Source organism: Colletotrichum paranaense (assembly GCF_030867605.1).
Source record: "Colletotrichum paranaense strain IMI 384185 chromosome Unknown Scaffold_1.1, whole genome shotgun sequence".
NCBI classification, from domain to species: Eukaryota; Fungi; Ascomycota; class Sordariomycetes; order Glomerellales; family Glomerellaceae; genus Colletotrichum; species Colletotrichum paranaense.
In genome coordinates, this window is record NW_026848959.1 from 2,930,164 (window position 1) to 2,943,879 (window position 13,716).

At 51.2% G+C, this 13,716-nt stretch overlaps 6 protein-coding genes across 6 annotated transcripts; 5 read left to right on the forward strand and 1 right to left on the reverse strand.

The window, feature by feature from the left end:
* Positions 1-1,468: 1,468 nt before the first annotated feature.
* CPAR01_01035 (uncharacterized protein) lies at positions 1,469-2,398 on the forward strand (the record flags this gene model as incomplete). Its single annotated transcript, XM_060485325.1, has 1 exon — positions 1,469-2,398. The coding sequence occupies one exon, from the start codon at positions 1,469-1,471 to the stop codon at positions 2,396-2,398; it is 930 nt and encodes a 309-aa protein (XP_060356182.1).
* Positions 2,399-3,153: 755 nt separating this feature from the next.
* On the forward strand, positions 3,154-4,602 carry CPAR01_01036 (uncharacterized protein; the record flags this gene model as incomplete). The annotated part of the gene is made up of 1 exon (XM_060485326.1): positions 3,154-4,602. The coding sequence occupies one exon, from the start codon at positions 3,154-3,156 to the stop codon at positions 4,600-4,602; it is 1,449 nt and encodes a 482-aa protein (XP_060356183.1).
* Positions 4,603-5,222: 620 nt separating this feature from the next.
* CPAR01_01037 (uncharacterized protein) lies at positions 5,223-6,068 on the forward strand (the record flags this gene model as incomplete). Its single annotated transcript, XM_060485327.1, has 1 exon — positions 5,223-6,068. The coding sequence occupies one exon, from the start codon at positions 5,223-5,225 to the stop codon at positions 6,066-6,068; it is 846 nt and encodes a 281-aa protein (XP_060356184.1).
* A 1,221-nt stretch (positions 6,069-7,289) lies between these two features.
* Positions 7,290-9,507, forward strand: CPAR01_01038 (uncharacterized protein; the record flags this gene model as incomplete). The annotated part of the gene is made up of 2 exons (XM_060485328.1): positions 7,290-7,664; positions 7,729-9,507. The coding sequence occupies 2 exons, from the start codon at positions 7,290-7,292 to the stop codon at positions 9,505-9,507; spliced, it is 2,154 nt and encodes a 717-aa protein (XP_060356185.1).
* Positions 9,508-10,028: 521 nt separating this feature from the next.
* Positions 10,029-10,793, forward strand: CPAR01_01039 (uncharacterized protein; the record flags this gene model as incomplete). The annotated part of the gene is made up of 1 exon (XM_060485329.1): positions 10,029-10,793. One exon carries the CDS (start codon positions 10,029-10,031, stop codon positions 10,791-10,793), a length of 765 nt encoding a protein of 254 aa, XP_060356186.1.
* Positions 10,794-12,275: 1,482 nt separating this feature from the next.
* CPAR01_01040 (uncharacterized protein) lies at positions 12,276-13,583 on the reverse strand (the record flags this gene model as incomplete). Its single annotated transcript, XM_060485330.1, has 5 exons — positions 12,276-12,657; positions 12,727-13,100; positions 13,160-13,227; positions 13,293-13,329; positions 13,404-13,583. The coding sequence occupies 5 exons, from the start codon at positions 13,581-13,583 to the stop codon at positions 12,276-12,278; spliced, it is 1,041 nt and encodes a 346-aa protein (XP_060356187.1).
* Positions 13,584-13,716: the final 133 nt, after the last annotated feature.

Below are 13,716 nucleotides of genomic sequence, written 5' to 3' on the forward strand. Positions count from 1 at the left end.
ACGAACATGGGTAACAAACGGTCTCGAGTGTATCTTCTATCCCATAGTTGAACCACCAGCGTGTGAACAGTATCGAGGAAGGAAAAACGACATTTGAACATGAATGCCGCATATATTCTAGCTTAAAACTATGACGAGAGGCATGGTATAGCTGCAAAATTTTGTAGATGCCAGGCTACTCACAAGTACCCATACGGAGAAGACAAAATTCCAAGAAAGAAATGCGCCCAGCCCAGCCGTTACGTATGCTGCTATCCAGTCATTTGCTTGACTACCGTAAGTAGACAGAAGCCATGGAGTTCAATAGATATTCAGACAGAGAATCGAAAAAGGATGTGTGTGAGGTTTGATGGCGAGTGTGCGAGCATCTGTTGCGCGGGCAACGTGAAGTATCGCGGACTCTTATGCTGTAAGGAAGGAACGAGATGTCGTTAGATGAAGCAGGCACGACCGAATCGTTCGCAGATCCACTTATTTTCCCATGGCCTAGACCCAAAACCGTTAGTTACCAAGTCGGCGATAGGTGATAAAGATAAGCGATAAGACAGTGCCCAGGCACCTTATGATGAACCCCCTGTCAATGGACCCTGTTGGACTTCCTCCTTCTGACAAGGCAAGCCAGCCTCCAGATGGCCATTGCTTTGATTCCTTCTTCTATCATCCGTGTGTCGGCATGTCTGTGCCGAATCCACTGCTACCAGCTCATACACCTTGGCATTGATGAAGGTATTCCAGGATATCTGCGACGAGCTGAGCGCCTCAATATTTTCAGGGTCTGTCAGCCTTCAGGGACCATCTAGTGCATCGGCAACGCAGCACCCGAGACCTTGGTATCCCTCCGTCCATCATCTACCATTTTGGGGGTTTCCGAGTCCAACTCACGATGTCCAGTCGAAGCGTGCGTCCCATCGGCTTCAACTTGGCGGAGGAGTGTACGTTGCGATTTCTGCTGATCGTGGAAATCGAGCTGCTAGTGCGCAACCGATCGACGGCAGACGAAACGCACCCCCTCATCGAATTATTAATGTTCTTGGGACGGCACCACAGCATCATCCCCCAAAGTGACGAAGACCTCCAATTTCTCCACTTCTACCAAGAGGGGAAGTCGGGATATAGGTTCCATGGAGTCTCGTCGAAGCCGCAGAGAAGAGTCAAGCAGATAGAGTTCGACCTGCCCGCAGTCTGTGCTCGTCTCGTCCGAGCCTAGAAGACCGAAAAATCAAGATTGACAGGCGCAAGTAGTCAATGTGTTGCGGGCCTCATAAGCCAGCATTGCGAGATTACATCGTTCTTCGGTTGGACTTGGACTTTTGCTTGGTGGACATGGAGAGGCGAACAAGCAAGATCCTGAAAAACACCGGCTGAGACAGCAAAGATCGGCACCGAATTCAATGACCGGGACACATCCCTGACGAAGACAGGGCGAAAAGCATTGTTTCGTCCCCGAGTGTCACGTATGCACCAGCAAATGCCGCTGTCAATCAAATGGACCCTCGTTTCCTGGGTGGTCGCTGTTTTGTTGCTTGATGCATCAACAATATTTTGTCGGAATCCTTGGTGCATCGCAAACACATCGCATAGCATAGCATCGCAGCGCAGCGCGGCGCAGCCAAGGAGTGTTGTCTGGATGCAGTACGCAGGCCCGACTGGACGAGGTGCAGGAGTCAGATTCCCGGTCACGGTCTCCCTTGCCTTCCGACTGGGTTTGCATCGGAGGATGTTCCGTGGGTCTCGCCGAGCCGGCATGGATGATGGACAAGTTGTCAAGTCGGCGACAGCAACAAAACAGCAAAGGAGCGGCTGGGCGGTTGCTTCAGTGGATGGCAATTTCTTGAAAAACCGAGGGTTGGAAAGCCTCATTAAAAGGAGGCGACGACAGTCGACGTGGGAGGGACAGATGCACGGAGATGAGGCAACCAATGAGCGACTGAGACCGAGGCTGCAGAACCAATCATGGGCGGCAAAATTCCAGCCCCTTTGCCGAATCCAGATCTTGATGAACACCCGCTCCCTCGTCCTCGACTTTTTCGCCTCCTCCCCCGATGGCTTCGCCCACCTGTCACGAACCCCACCGCCCTCGCATGCCTCAACCTGGGATCTTTCTTCCAATCCCGTGTGCAGTCGGCGAACCATCGACTTGGGGCGGACTCGCAATTCCCATTGTTTGGCGGCTACGGATACATACACGCACGCAGAGGGCAATACCTATACTCCGTGTGCATACACTTCCACACCCTCATACCTTACACCGTGGGTGAGACTGGACGAGAAAGAGGAAGCGGTCGAGCTGACCGTCTGTTTAGGTATTGTTGCTGCACACAACTCGAGACAGCAGCATAACCTTACCCTGCCCGCTATATCATCATATGCATGCACGCACTATCAATGTCTTGCCTGACAAGCACCATCTCACAGTTGAGGCGGGCAATAGCAGCGGTGGACAAGGTTGGGAAGTCTATCCGTACCCAGAGCTTACTGTGTAGGTTCGTCGAGTTCCAACGCCAACCCGCCTGGAAACGCCACGTTCCTTGCACCGGTCGGGGGATGGCAGCGATGGACCTCGCACTAAATCTGCGATGCGCAACGCCGCACACGCATATCCGTCTTAGCTCCCTCACACCGCTCGTACGACGGTGTCCGCTGCCCGGCTCCCGTCCACCCAAACCTCTCGGTTGCTTCGAGTCGCCCTCGTCCCGCTGGTTGGGATTCTGCAGATGAGCAAGCCAAGGGGGGCCTAGACGGGCCATGCAACGCTGTCCTGCCCTGAGCTGGGTCTCTCCATGCAGCTATGTCTGTCCAGCAGAACAGACTGGCTCTCAGAAATCGTCCTGCTGTGCCTGTCCCTCGCCTCACTTCGTCGTGCCTCGAAACTGAACCTTTGTTTCGTTTCTTTTACATGGTCCTCCCGAGCTATCCATTCCTCGTTAGTTGCCGTACGCAACCTCCAGCCGCCGGCGCCGGGCATCCTTCTCCACCGGCCTCTTTAATGCGGTTCCGGCGCACATGACACCCATACCAACAGTGGTCGCCCGTATTTCACCTTGAGCCCCCCCCGGCCTGCCACACTTCATCACACCTCCGACCTCCCGAGGTTTGCCCTTTCCCACCATTTTCGCCCTTTCCTTCCATTTTGCAATATCTCAAGAATGTTCAATGGCGTTTTGGGTGGTCGGCGGGGAGGCAAGGCCACTTTCCCAAGGTGATGGCCACGTCCTCAATTCCGATCTCTACGTTGTGGGTGGCAAAAGGAGGATTGGTCACGCTGATGAGCGCGACATCTACGACAGCAACTTTGAGTACGCACACGACGACATGCCCTTCCAGAAAAGGGCCCGTGTATCACATTTCCCGTCCGACTCGGATTCTGCTTGTCCACCGCGGGGATCGATTCCCGTTCAGAATCTGTCCTTTTTAGTAATCCGAGAACAAACATCGCCAACGCCCGAGCCGGCTGAAGCCGATGTCACCTCATCGCAAATGGAGCGCACCGCCTCTGGCTTGTCCATCTCGTCCGATACAGACATTTACAGCGCCGCCAGCGAGGACGATTTAAGGCTACTCGACGACGATGTTGCGGCTAGCCTTGTCGAAAATCGGTTGCAGCTTTGCCGACGTCGTACCAAGGATTCTCAGCATGAACGAATCCTGAGATCACTCATCCGACCACGATCTCGGCATGCCGAGTTCTCCATCGATAATGATGCGCTGGAAAGCATTTTCTCCGCCGCAAACGAGATCTTCTTTCACAACAGTCTATCACAGCGCGTCACTTGGGATTGGTCCCATGCATCTAGCGCCCAGTACATGGACCACATCATCGGTACTACAGCCCTTCGACGCTCTAAAATGGGAGGCTTCGAGACTCTCATTGTCTTATCGAACCCAATCTTGAAGGACAAGCAGTACAACCGACGACTTCTCATCTCTACCTTCTTACATGAGCTCATTCATAGCTACCTTTTTATCAAATGCGGCGTTAAGGCTCGTCAATGTGGCGGTCATACCGCTGGCTTTCGACGGATTGCGGAGCTCATTGATCTTTGGGCTGGGCCGGACAACTTGCACCTACGGAACATGGAGGCGGATCTGGACCACTTCCGTGAGGACGAAGACCATGTTCCTGAAGGCGATGTGCACCGTATGGGCAGACCCTGCAGACACAACTTCCCCGCCTTTCAAGAGCACCTCAACCCCCGTCACCACACATACCACGACAACCAGACTTACGAGAGGTCTCGATATAGATCTCAGGAACGATGGGAGTATCACATCAATGACCATCGCGAGTACTTTCCAGTCAGCAGGGAGAGCAGTCCCACATCTACGACCATAACGACGACTGAGGAAGACTACGACGAAGTGGAGCCACTTGAAGAAGGTGAGATCCGCGAGACACGTGGCCGACTCTTCTTCCCTGGCAATTATGTTTCCAGCAGGCAGTCATCTGCCCACGAACGAAACTTTTATGACTCATACGACGGGCAATGGGCCCGTATTGATGACCGAGGGGGGATTGTCGTCTTGGGTTACGACAACGCTCCACAGCAGGCCATCCCGTCATACGTTAGGGGATGCCGAAATGCGTCTCCCACATGTGTATAGCACGTTATTCTCTTTGTCTGGATCTTATGGCGAAATGGTCTCATTAGGCGGCGAATCATATTAAGCATGGCGACGGTGTTTTACTATACAATTTTGGGGGGTGTTTCTACCCACGTCGGGTTCCTACAGGTGCATTATCATGGGTCGGCGGAAGGACTATCATAACACATTGTAATCCATCCTTCTATAACCCTCTTCATCTAGATCTGTTATTTCAAAGCCTTGCGTAGCATGGCAACTTTACCAAGCTGTCACACTATCACTCGTTCGCTGCCGACCAGTCGCGCTGACTGTTGCCCACGCCATCACGGCTTCGAACACCGCTATGAGGCAGTCTAAACTCCCTTCTCACTCTGCGACATCGCCGACGGTGAGAAAACTGGCTGACCGAGCACCCGGTTTGAAACCATGCGCCTCTCTTGGTAAACGCTCTGAGGTGAGGGGATGCGTGCTTGGGCCGCGACGGTTGACCGTTGTACCAAACAGACGCACCCAAGCGCCGTCGGGACGGGATGGCGAGTAAGTGTTTACAAAACGAACATGAAAGCGACATGACGGCTCGCTGAGAAATATTTCTTTGAACCGACAAGGAGGAAAGGAAGATTGTCCACCCGCCAACTATGCTACAACTTGACATGGCGGAATCGAAGCGGGCCAGGTTTCTACCACAACAGTGCCAACATCACTCGCGGAAACCGCACAAGGATGATCACTTACCGCAACCACGGTCTTACAACATCAACGACATTGCAATTACTCTATCCGAATCCATGTTAGGGCCGATCCCATGGTCCGCCTCCGAGAAGTCACTAAAGAACACCGTCGCCCGCGTATTAGTCGACAAGGGCACCGAAACAAGTCCCAAAGTCACTTCGGCAAGCACCGTCTTCTCCATCATGAAAGCAATCGACGATCTCTGCTTCCTAGGCTTGCTCTTCCCGACACCCCAGATCAACCACGTATCGCACCCCGTCCTTCTAGAAGTCGGACAAACGCGGGGTAGGGTGGGTTGGACGCAGCCGCTGCGGGCTAGTAGGCCCGGGGCCCCCAGCATCGTCATCCGCCTGAGCACGGTCCGTCACCGCGATGACGGCACCACCACCACCACTACCACCGGTACCGGCAAGCCGCTACCACTCAGGGAGATTGTGCAGGTTGCTGTTCACGAAATGGTGCACGCATACCTCTTGTTGCTGTCGTGTCGGAGAGATAAGTGCGATGTGGATTTTGATATTATGCACCGTGACTCTGATGGCGGGGGCCATGGGCTTGCGTTTGTTGCAGTACTCAAGGCTGTGTTGGGGCAGATTCAGAGTTGGGTGCCGGAGTTACAGGACTTTGGGTTAACTGATGAGTCTATTCATCCGTATGAGGACTTTGGGCTGGAGTTGTGGAAGAGGGGGGATAGGATCTCGTCGAGGAGCAAGGGGCAGCGTGTTTGGTGGCTCGCTGCGAAGCCTATGTAATTGGTGAGGTGTGAACAAGCCTTTTGTTTTTGGCGTTGGGTACTGGAAATGGTAGAGCGAGCAATCGCTATTGAACTTGTTCGCTTGCAAAGAGTGTCTTTGCGTCACTTATTACATCACCTTTGATAGTCGGGCGTCTTGCTTCTAACTTTGGTGGCTTTTCTACGAGATCGTAATGAAGGGGATTGACAATCTACCTCACTTACAGACAAGAATTACAAGATCATATCAAACATCGACATCAGGCTCAGCAACTGGTCTTTATTCAACACACCATCTGAATGGACACTGTCTCAGGCTTTATCTTCCATTTACTCAATTCTTACTTCTTCTCAAGAATCATCTCAACCCTGTAACTACTTGGTTGTCATAAGCGACGATCTGAGTGAGATATAACTTACTTGACAAGCTTGAGTTTCGTAATTTTACCGGGTATGGAAACTAGTCTAGCCGCTTGACTTGTAATTGCTACTTCTAGTTACTACTTAGTCGATAACCATTGCATCCTATCGCTCAAAAGACTTAGCAGCCATCCCGAAATCCACGGGAACTAAGCGGTTACTGAATTTCCACACTTTGCAAATTAATGGATTGATGTATGCGTGCGAGTGCCTTGGCGAATTGGGATGAGCGGGAGGCCTCAGGTACCAGCCCATTGCAAACGAAGTATCTTGCTTTTGGGCGATCCGAAGGAGCCTGTAGAGGTGGTTGACTCATGGCTTCTTTCCCATTCGTCTCTGAGTCTTTTGACAAAGCCCATCTGAACAAGTCGTAGATCTAAGAAGCAGTCACTCGTTCGTCATCTTCCTACCAACCCGCATTAGGCCATTACACCGCCTCAGAACTTGTCGTCTTTCTCAACCTGCATCTTTATAATCAGCCGCCAGCATATCCCGTTGCAAGTCGCCAATTTAAACATAGCTCACTTAGCCAATGGAACCACGGACAGGGTGGTCATTTTTCAGCCGACCGCCAAGACGTCCGTCTTTGGCGATTTTAGCCAGGGGTTTTTGATGCTAGCGCAATGTCTCATGCATGATCTCCTCCGTCTTACACCTCCAAGGTTCTCACCAATATTTTTATTCTGTTGCCTGTTCAGTGGAGTCCCAAAAAGAAAACAGCACATTCTACAGAATTCATGTATTTGCGACCTTTGGCACCTCATTTTGCTGTGCAAATGCCTCCTTTACAAATGCAAGAGTTGGTTTTCGATTGGCCAAGATGAATTCACCAGACGCACCGCGTGAACAACGTCCTTTGATTGCAAATCCGGCTCTGGAAGGCACAGATAAGACAAGGAAGACGCTCAAAGAACCCATTGTTCGAGAAACGACGAGTCGCGGCAACTCGATCTACGAGCCATTGCAGAACCCGGATGACGGCAATTCGGCGACGGCCCGTAGCGACAGCGGCAAGGGCAGCGATGCCGCACATGATTTCCAGAAGGTCAGCTGGACGCCGTTCGTGATCCTGACTGATATCTGTGCGGTCATACTCCCGGTTGGGTTTCTTATCTTTGCCTTCTTGGTGTTGAGCATCAATGGGCACGAGACAGACGAGGCCTCTGCTGGACAATATCGAAATGCAGTCACCATTGTACGTATTCTTTATCATACGAGTATCCTGTTTCACAGTTCAATACTGACATGGACTCTTCCAGCTTGCTACCCTCTTCCCCATAATATTCGCGGCTATCATAGGCCGTCTCATGTCCCAAATCGCCCGTTGGAAACTCGAAAGGGGCGCCACTATGGAAGCGTTGGAGCAATTGATGGGAAGCCGGACTGTCGGTGGCACGCTATTGATTCATATCCAGCTTCGGGCCGTCAACCTCCTGACGCTATCACTCATTCTGATATGGATCTTCTCGCCTCTGGGCGGCCAATCCGTCTTGCGCATGCTCGAAACCCGACCTCGAAGCGTGGTTACTCCTTCAAGCGTCGTCTATTTCGACACTGATGCCCGGTCCCAGTTTGCATCCTGGTCAGATGCTTCGCCGACGAGCTACGCGTATAACATCAATCGGATGTCCATTGTCAATGCCATGTACAATGCTCTGATTCTCAGTCCCGATGCCGTAAAGAGCGATTCCATGGATGTCTGGGGAAACGTCAAGATCCCGGCGCTATCGTCGTACGGTGATTTTGAGACAACAGAATGGCAAGACGTTCCAGCAGATAAAGAGAAGCTAGAGTTTTCATCTCTCGTCGGCGTTCCCATCACGCACGTCGCTGACGGAAACACAACCATCTTGCTGGAATCGAGCTACATGCACTTCGCATGTGACAATATCAGCGTTTCAGCGTTCTCGTACGATACCCAATCCGGCCCTTCGTTCGCCACAGCCGTCATATTCAACGAAACTTCGCTCTGTATGTCCGACCGCTGCAGAACCGTCGCCAACGGGACCTGGCAGGGTTGGAACCTCAACCAGACAACCTCGTCAGACGGCATGTCAGGATGGAACCTCGCGCTTGACAACTTTGTAGATGCGCAGTGGAATGACTACGACTGGTACAGCAAGCGCGGGCTCAGGGTCGAGGATTCCAACCGCCCCAACGTATTTACAAATGAGAAGGGAGTGGTGGCTAACCGGACGACTTTACTCTTCCAAGCGAGGGAGCAGACTAGTTCCCGCGGACCACCAGATTACACGACGTCTCGCTGCGGCGTCACACAGAAATATGTCGAGTCAAGAGTGCGTTGCTCGCGAGACTCTTCTCCTTCCACCGCTCGACAGAGTTGTAGTGTCGTGGCGCAGCGCCCTTCTCAAAAGACCCACGCCGATGAGAATATCTCCCAATTGTCCTTTACACGAGTCTTCCGCTACGTCTCGCGAAAGCTGCCTCAAGCAACAAACCACTTTGGCTCAAGCTACACGTCGGATATCTCCTTGAACTACCTCGAGAACCCATCCTCGATCACCATGACTGGTGCAAATACGCCGCCGGAGCTGGCGAGCATCAAACCAAAGGACTTTGGTTACCGGCTTGCGCAACTTGTCAACTCGTACGTTTTCCTCAGCCAAGCTTTCTCGAACGCCCCCAGTGGAAGCGTAGATGTCAATGCCACATTTGAGCCCAATTCCACTGTTGGCGTCGACGTCGAGACCTTGGTGGAGGTCTTCCACGTCCCTGGTCTATGGATGGGCCTGTATATTCTGTCTTGTATTATGCTTCTCCTAGGAGGTTTGACAAGTGCTATTGTCACGCACTTTGTTCACGGGCCGGAGATTCTGGGATATGCGTCGACTGTCGTGCGGGATTCCAAATATATGGATATTTCTCCTGAAGCTGGAAGAATGGACGGCATTGATCTCGCTAGGATGTTGAAAAATCGAAGGTTAAGATATGGGTATACTCAAATGGCGGTTGAGGGCACTGCACTTGTAGGCGTTGGGTCACAGGAGGAAGTGGCAAGAATGAAGCAGAAACATTAAGAGGTCGTGGTGGGGTGTGGAAATGGAGATTTCTATTTTCTAGAAACGTTTGAAAGCATGAACAGCATTTATTTACAGAAGTGTCTGCTTCTATTTGCCGGTGTGATCTAGTAAAGTGTCAAGTAACTCGAATGCGATGGTCCAATTACGAGGTATCTGGAGCATAGGAGGCTCAACTCGAAAAGTCGAAGAGAAAGAACAAATACAAAGACACTGAGTCGCCAAATGTGAGCAAAACGTAGATGACTGAAGTGTATTGTTCGTTCTTTATCTGTTGAGCACATAGAGTTTGATACGGCATATACCTCAAGTCCTTGACAAAGAGGCACTTTGTTTCTAGTCTCTAGGCATAGATACCAATCAAGGACTGTACATAGACAGCGTTCGCAACTCAATATGATTAGGCTTCAAGCCCACCGAGCTTATATTGCGCCGGCTGTGGTCTCTGCCCGGCTTGCGAGTGGTCTACTTCGACGCCGCCAGAGACTAGAGGGCAAAACTGTCAAGATATTGCCCCAAACATGGAAGCCCAACGACCGCGCCCTCCGAATCCTTCTGAACTATGTTCCTGCATTGTCCACTGGCATGGACTTGGACCTGAGCTACCAGGTCAGTACGGCACATATCGCCTTCCAGATCTAGTCGCCAACACGATCGAAAACGGGCAAGCCCTGGGCTCCTACACCAACCTAGAACATCACGATGAACTAAAGCATGCACTAATCGAAGGATTCCATGAACTCTATAACAATCGAGACCCAAGTCACTATGCTCACATTATCAGGGTGGCGTCTCTGCTCGACCATTACTTTTTCAGAGGATGGCTTACGGCGCGTCGACGACGAACGGGCATCGTGCAGGCGCATCTCAAAGTGTGTATTCGGGAGAATAACGAGGTCTGCCAGGAACAAGGCAGCGCTTCGCACGTGGAGGTGGTCAAGGAGCATGCTGGCTCGCTCCCCAGCGTTGACATTGACATTGACTCTGCAGGAACGTGGACGATTGCGCAAATCGTTGAGCTCCTGATCCATGAGATGACTCACGGATATTTGATCTTGTTTACGTGTCGTGGTGGCTTTGATTACGTGACCGGCTGCTCCTTTCACCATTCCGCTGCGAGAGGCCACCACGGTCTTTACCTGCGAAAGCTGCTGAGGCATGTGTATCAGACTATTCAGGAGTGGGACGATGTGTTGAGCAACTTTGGGACAGATTGTGTACTGAGCTGTCACTGCAATGATTCAGATTCTGCGTTTGAGAGAAGTAGATCAAGCACGCCAATTTAATCAAAACAGTTGGTTGAGACGGGAGAGACTGAAAGCTACAAGAGTGTGTTCAAGATCTGTAGGTCCAATCAAGGCAGCAATTCTTTGGAGGAAAAATTTCAGTTCAGCATATGGTTACAGAATATTTTGTTCTCTCCAAGCCTGCTGTTCCATTCTCCTTATCTCAATTTCGCCGAAAGTTAGAAAAAAAAAAATAGATTAAAAACTCCGAAAGATGCGGGAGGTTGCTTTGAATGGGGATTCTTTTGCGTTCTGGAACGTGAAGACGAGTCAAACTCCCTGCTCTGTCGCCAATTGAGACTATATCTGAGATCCATGACTGACACCCTAATTTAGAATTATTATCTTGCTTCTTACCGTGTAATACGAGATCGGGTTGGGCCATTAAAAATCCAAAGCAGTGGATAGAGGTGGCCCTGAATTGGACCTTGGCCTCAGTTTCATCTCAGCAGTTGCAAGTTGTAACTTGTAAGCCACCAAACATGTACTTGGCTTTTTTGCGCACCTGTATGAAAATTGAGGCAGCCAGCGCTCAATGGATCCGTTTAAAATTTACTCCGTCTTATCACAGCTTCTGAACTTTTCTAACCCAAGTTTTGACCTGCCTTATCCTCAAGGCCTTCTGTACAATGAATAGTGAACGAGACAGTGGCCATGACGCGTGAATTGCTACGACTTCCGAATGGGAGCACCACCGGACTTGAGCGATTTCAATGACACTATACAATCACCCAAATTGGAAGAAATCAATGGGAATCCAGGATGTCCTTGCTCGCCAGTGGAGCACCCCTTGGGACCCGCAAACGGTGCAAAGCTGCAAAGGCTTGGATCAGGCTTCGACGTAAGCTGGAGCTTTCTTTCGGCAAAATTCTGCCGGTTAGACCAATGTGGAGATGGATTCCACCAAGGGTCGCACTGGTCGTAAATTTTGTAAGAGTCGTTGTCTAGTTTCCTACGGCCGCTGTTGCTGGTGTGTAAGTGAATCTAAAGATTGAGGCTCACCACCATGTCCCACTTGGCGGCGGCAACAAAGTCGAACTAAGCAGATCTCCAACACTAGGTTGTGCGAGTAGCCTTAGCGCAAGCGTCGTAGAGCTGATGTTGTGTACCGTACGGGATGTCATCCTTCGTCGCCCCGTCGACATGAATGTAGTAGCGGTAGGTACTTATCAGTGACAAATGTTGGCCGAGGTAACCCGCTAACAACTAAGTTCCAGGCCGTCTTGCTGACATCAAGCCATCTGAAGCTACAGTTTCAAGCTTCAAGTCGTCTTGGAGAAAGTGATTTATGGTATTATTACTATCAATGTCTGTTGTGACTCATGGTCTGGTGGTATCCTGATGTGCCCAAACTCCCAATGCTACATTTACCCAAATTTCAGCCAGTCCCGGAAGAGATAACCCCAATTTGTTGATGGCGCCTTCCGAATGCATTATTTCATAAAGTTGTAGGTTCCAAAAGTCCCATGTTGTTGTACATTGTTATACCATGTGCGCCGGGCTCGGCCGAATCACTTCTTCGCTGCGCTCCGTCTCCACCACGTAGTTACCAAAGCTGCCGGGCTTCTCGCTCGGAGAGTTTGTCGTGTATGTCTCAACCGCTTTGGGAATGGGCGAGAGCGGCGCGTTGGACGCCGGGCTGCGGCTGTGTCGGTCGACCGTCGAGGGAACAGTCCTCGAAGTCCCCGTCCTGGTGACAAGCAGGCCCATGCGGGCTGCGAGGGCTTTGAGAGGAGGCAGGCAAAGGCATACCATTGCCGCTGAAAGCTCGCCGAGGGACCACATGGCGGGCTCCACGTTCCAGTAGGTGAAGTCTGGATTGATCTTCAGGAATTGGAGGCGCAAGACGGAAATGCCGACGATGCTAGAAGGAGAGAAAAACTCAGTCAGTCGAACTCGAGTATGACAGTATCGCAATAGCCGAAACACTTACAGGAATCCGAGGCTGAAGATGCCAAGCAGGTACAGCTTCTGAGTCCTCGGAAGTTTGAGCTGGATCAGCGCCGGCAGCGGCAGCAGGAAAATGAGAACGTCCGTCACGATACTGCAGGCCCCGAAGAGGTAGAATAGGACTTGCTGAGGAAGACACTTTGCCGGTACTGAGTGGTCCCAAAAGCCCTCAAGGGGAATACACCATATAAAGGAGATGATCACAACGCTAAGCCCCCAAGCCCCTACGAAGATCATGGCTGCGATGTAGTACTTCTTCATATAGTGGGTGACCAGTACGCGATAATACTGGAGCAAGAATGCCATCTTGAATGACAAGTGTCCTAGGCTGTAGAAGAGAACAGATACCCAAAAGCACTAAAGCGGTTGAATTTGTCAGAGCGGGTTTGATATGATTCTGGGGCAAGACTGCTTACTTTCATGAACCCAATCATTTCTTCTGGTGGAACCGTCTGTTGGTGTTTCCCGAGACCATACCGCGTCACTGTCGCCGATTAGTCTGGAGTGTTCAACTCGCATATTGCAACTTGAAATGGGCAAAAAACTCACTCACTGCCTGCGAAAGACCGACGCCTAATACCGATATCTACCACAGTCAGCTTTTCCATCAACACACCACGAAGGCTTTGCCACGGTTTGCAACCTTTGGTTCGAACTTACCAACGAGAAAGCGGCAGCCCAGTCGTCGATACCAATTCTCTTGACAATGTGGAAGCGGGTCCAGAGTCGCAGGATCAATATGCCCGTTGATATGAAGAGGCACATCGATATCACTCCCAGGACCAGGGGCGACTTATCCTCCTGCAACTGCTCGGGCGATAACTGTGGTAAAGGATCCATGTTGGGCGTATGGATGGAACGCGCGATCCGCGCTCAAAAAGAGCTTCTTGATATTTGACTTATGGGCGTGTGTGTCTCTTTCTTTCTCTCTTTCTGTCTCTCTCTTCTCCTGTCTCTCCAAAGCCTGGGTCTA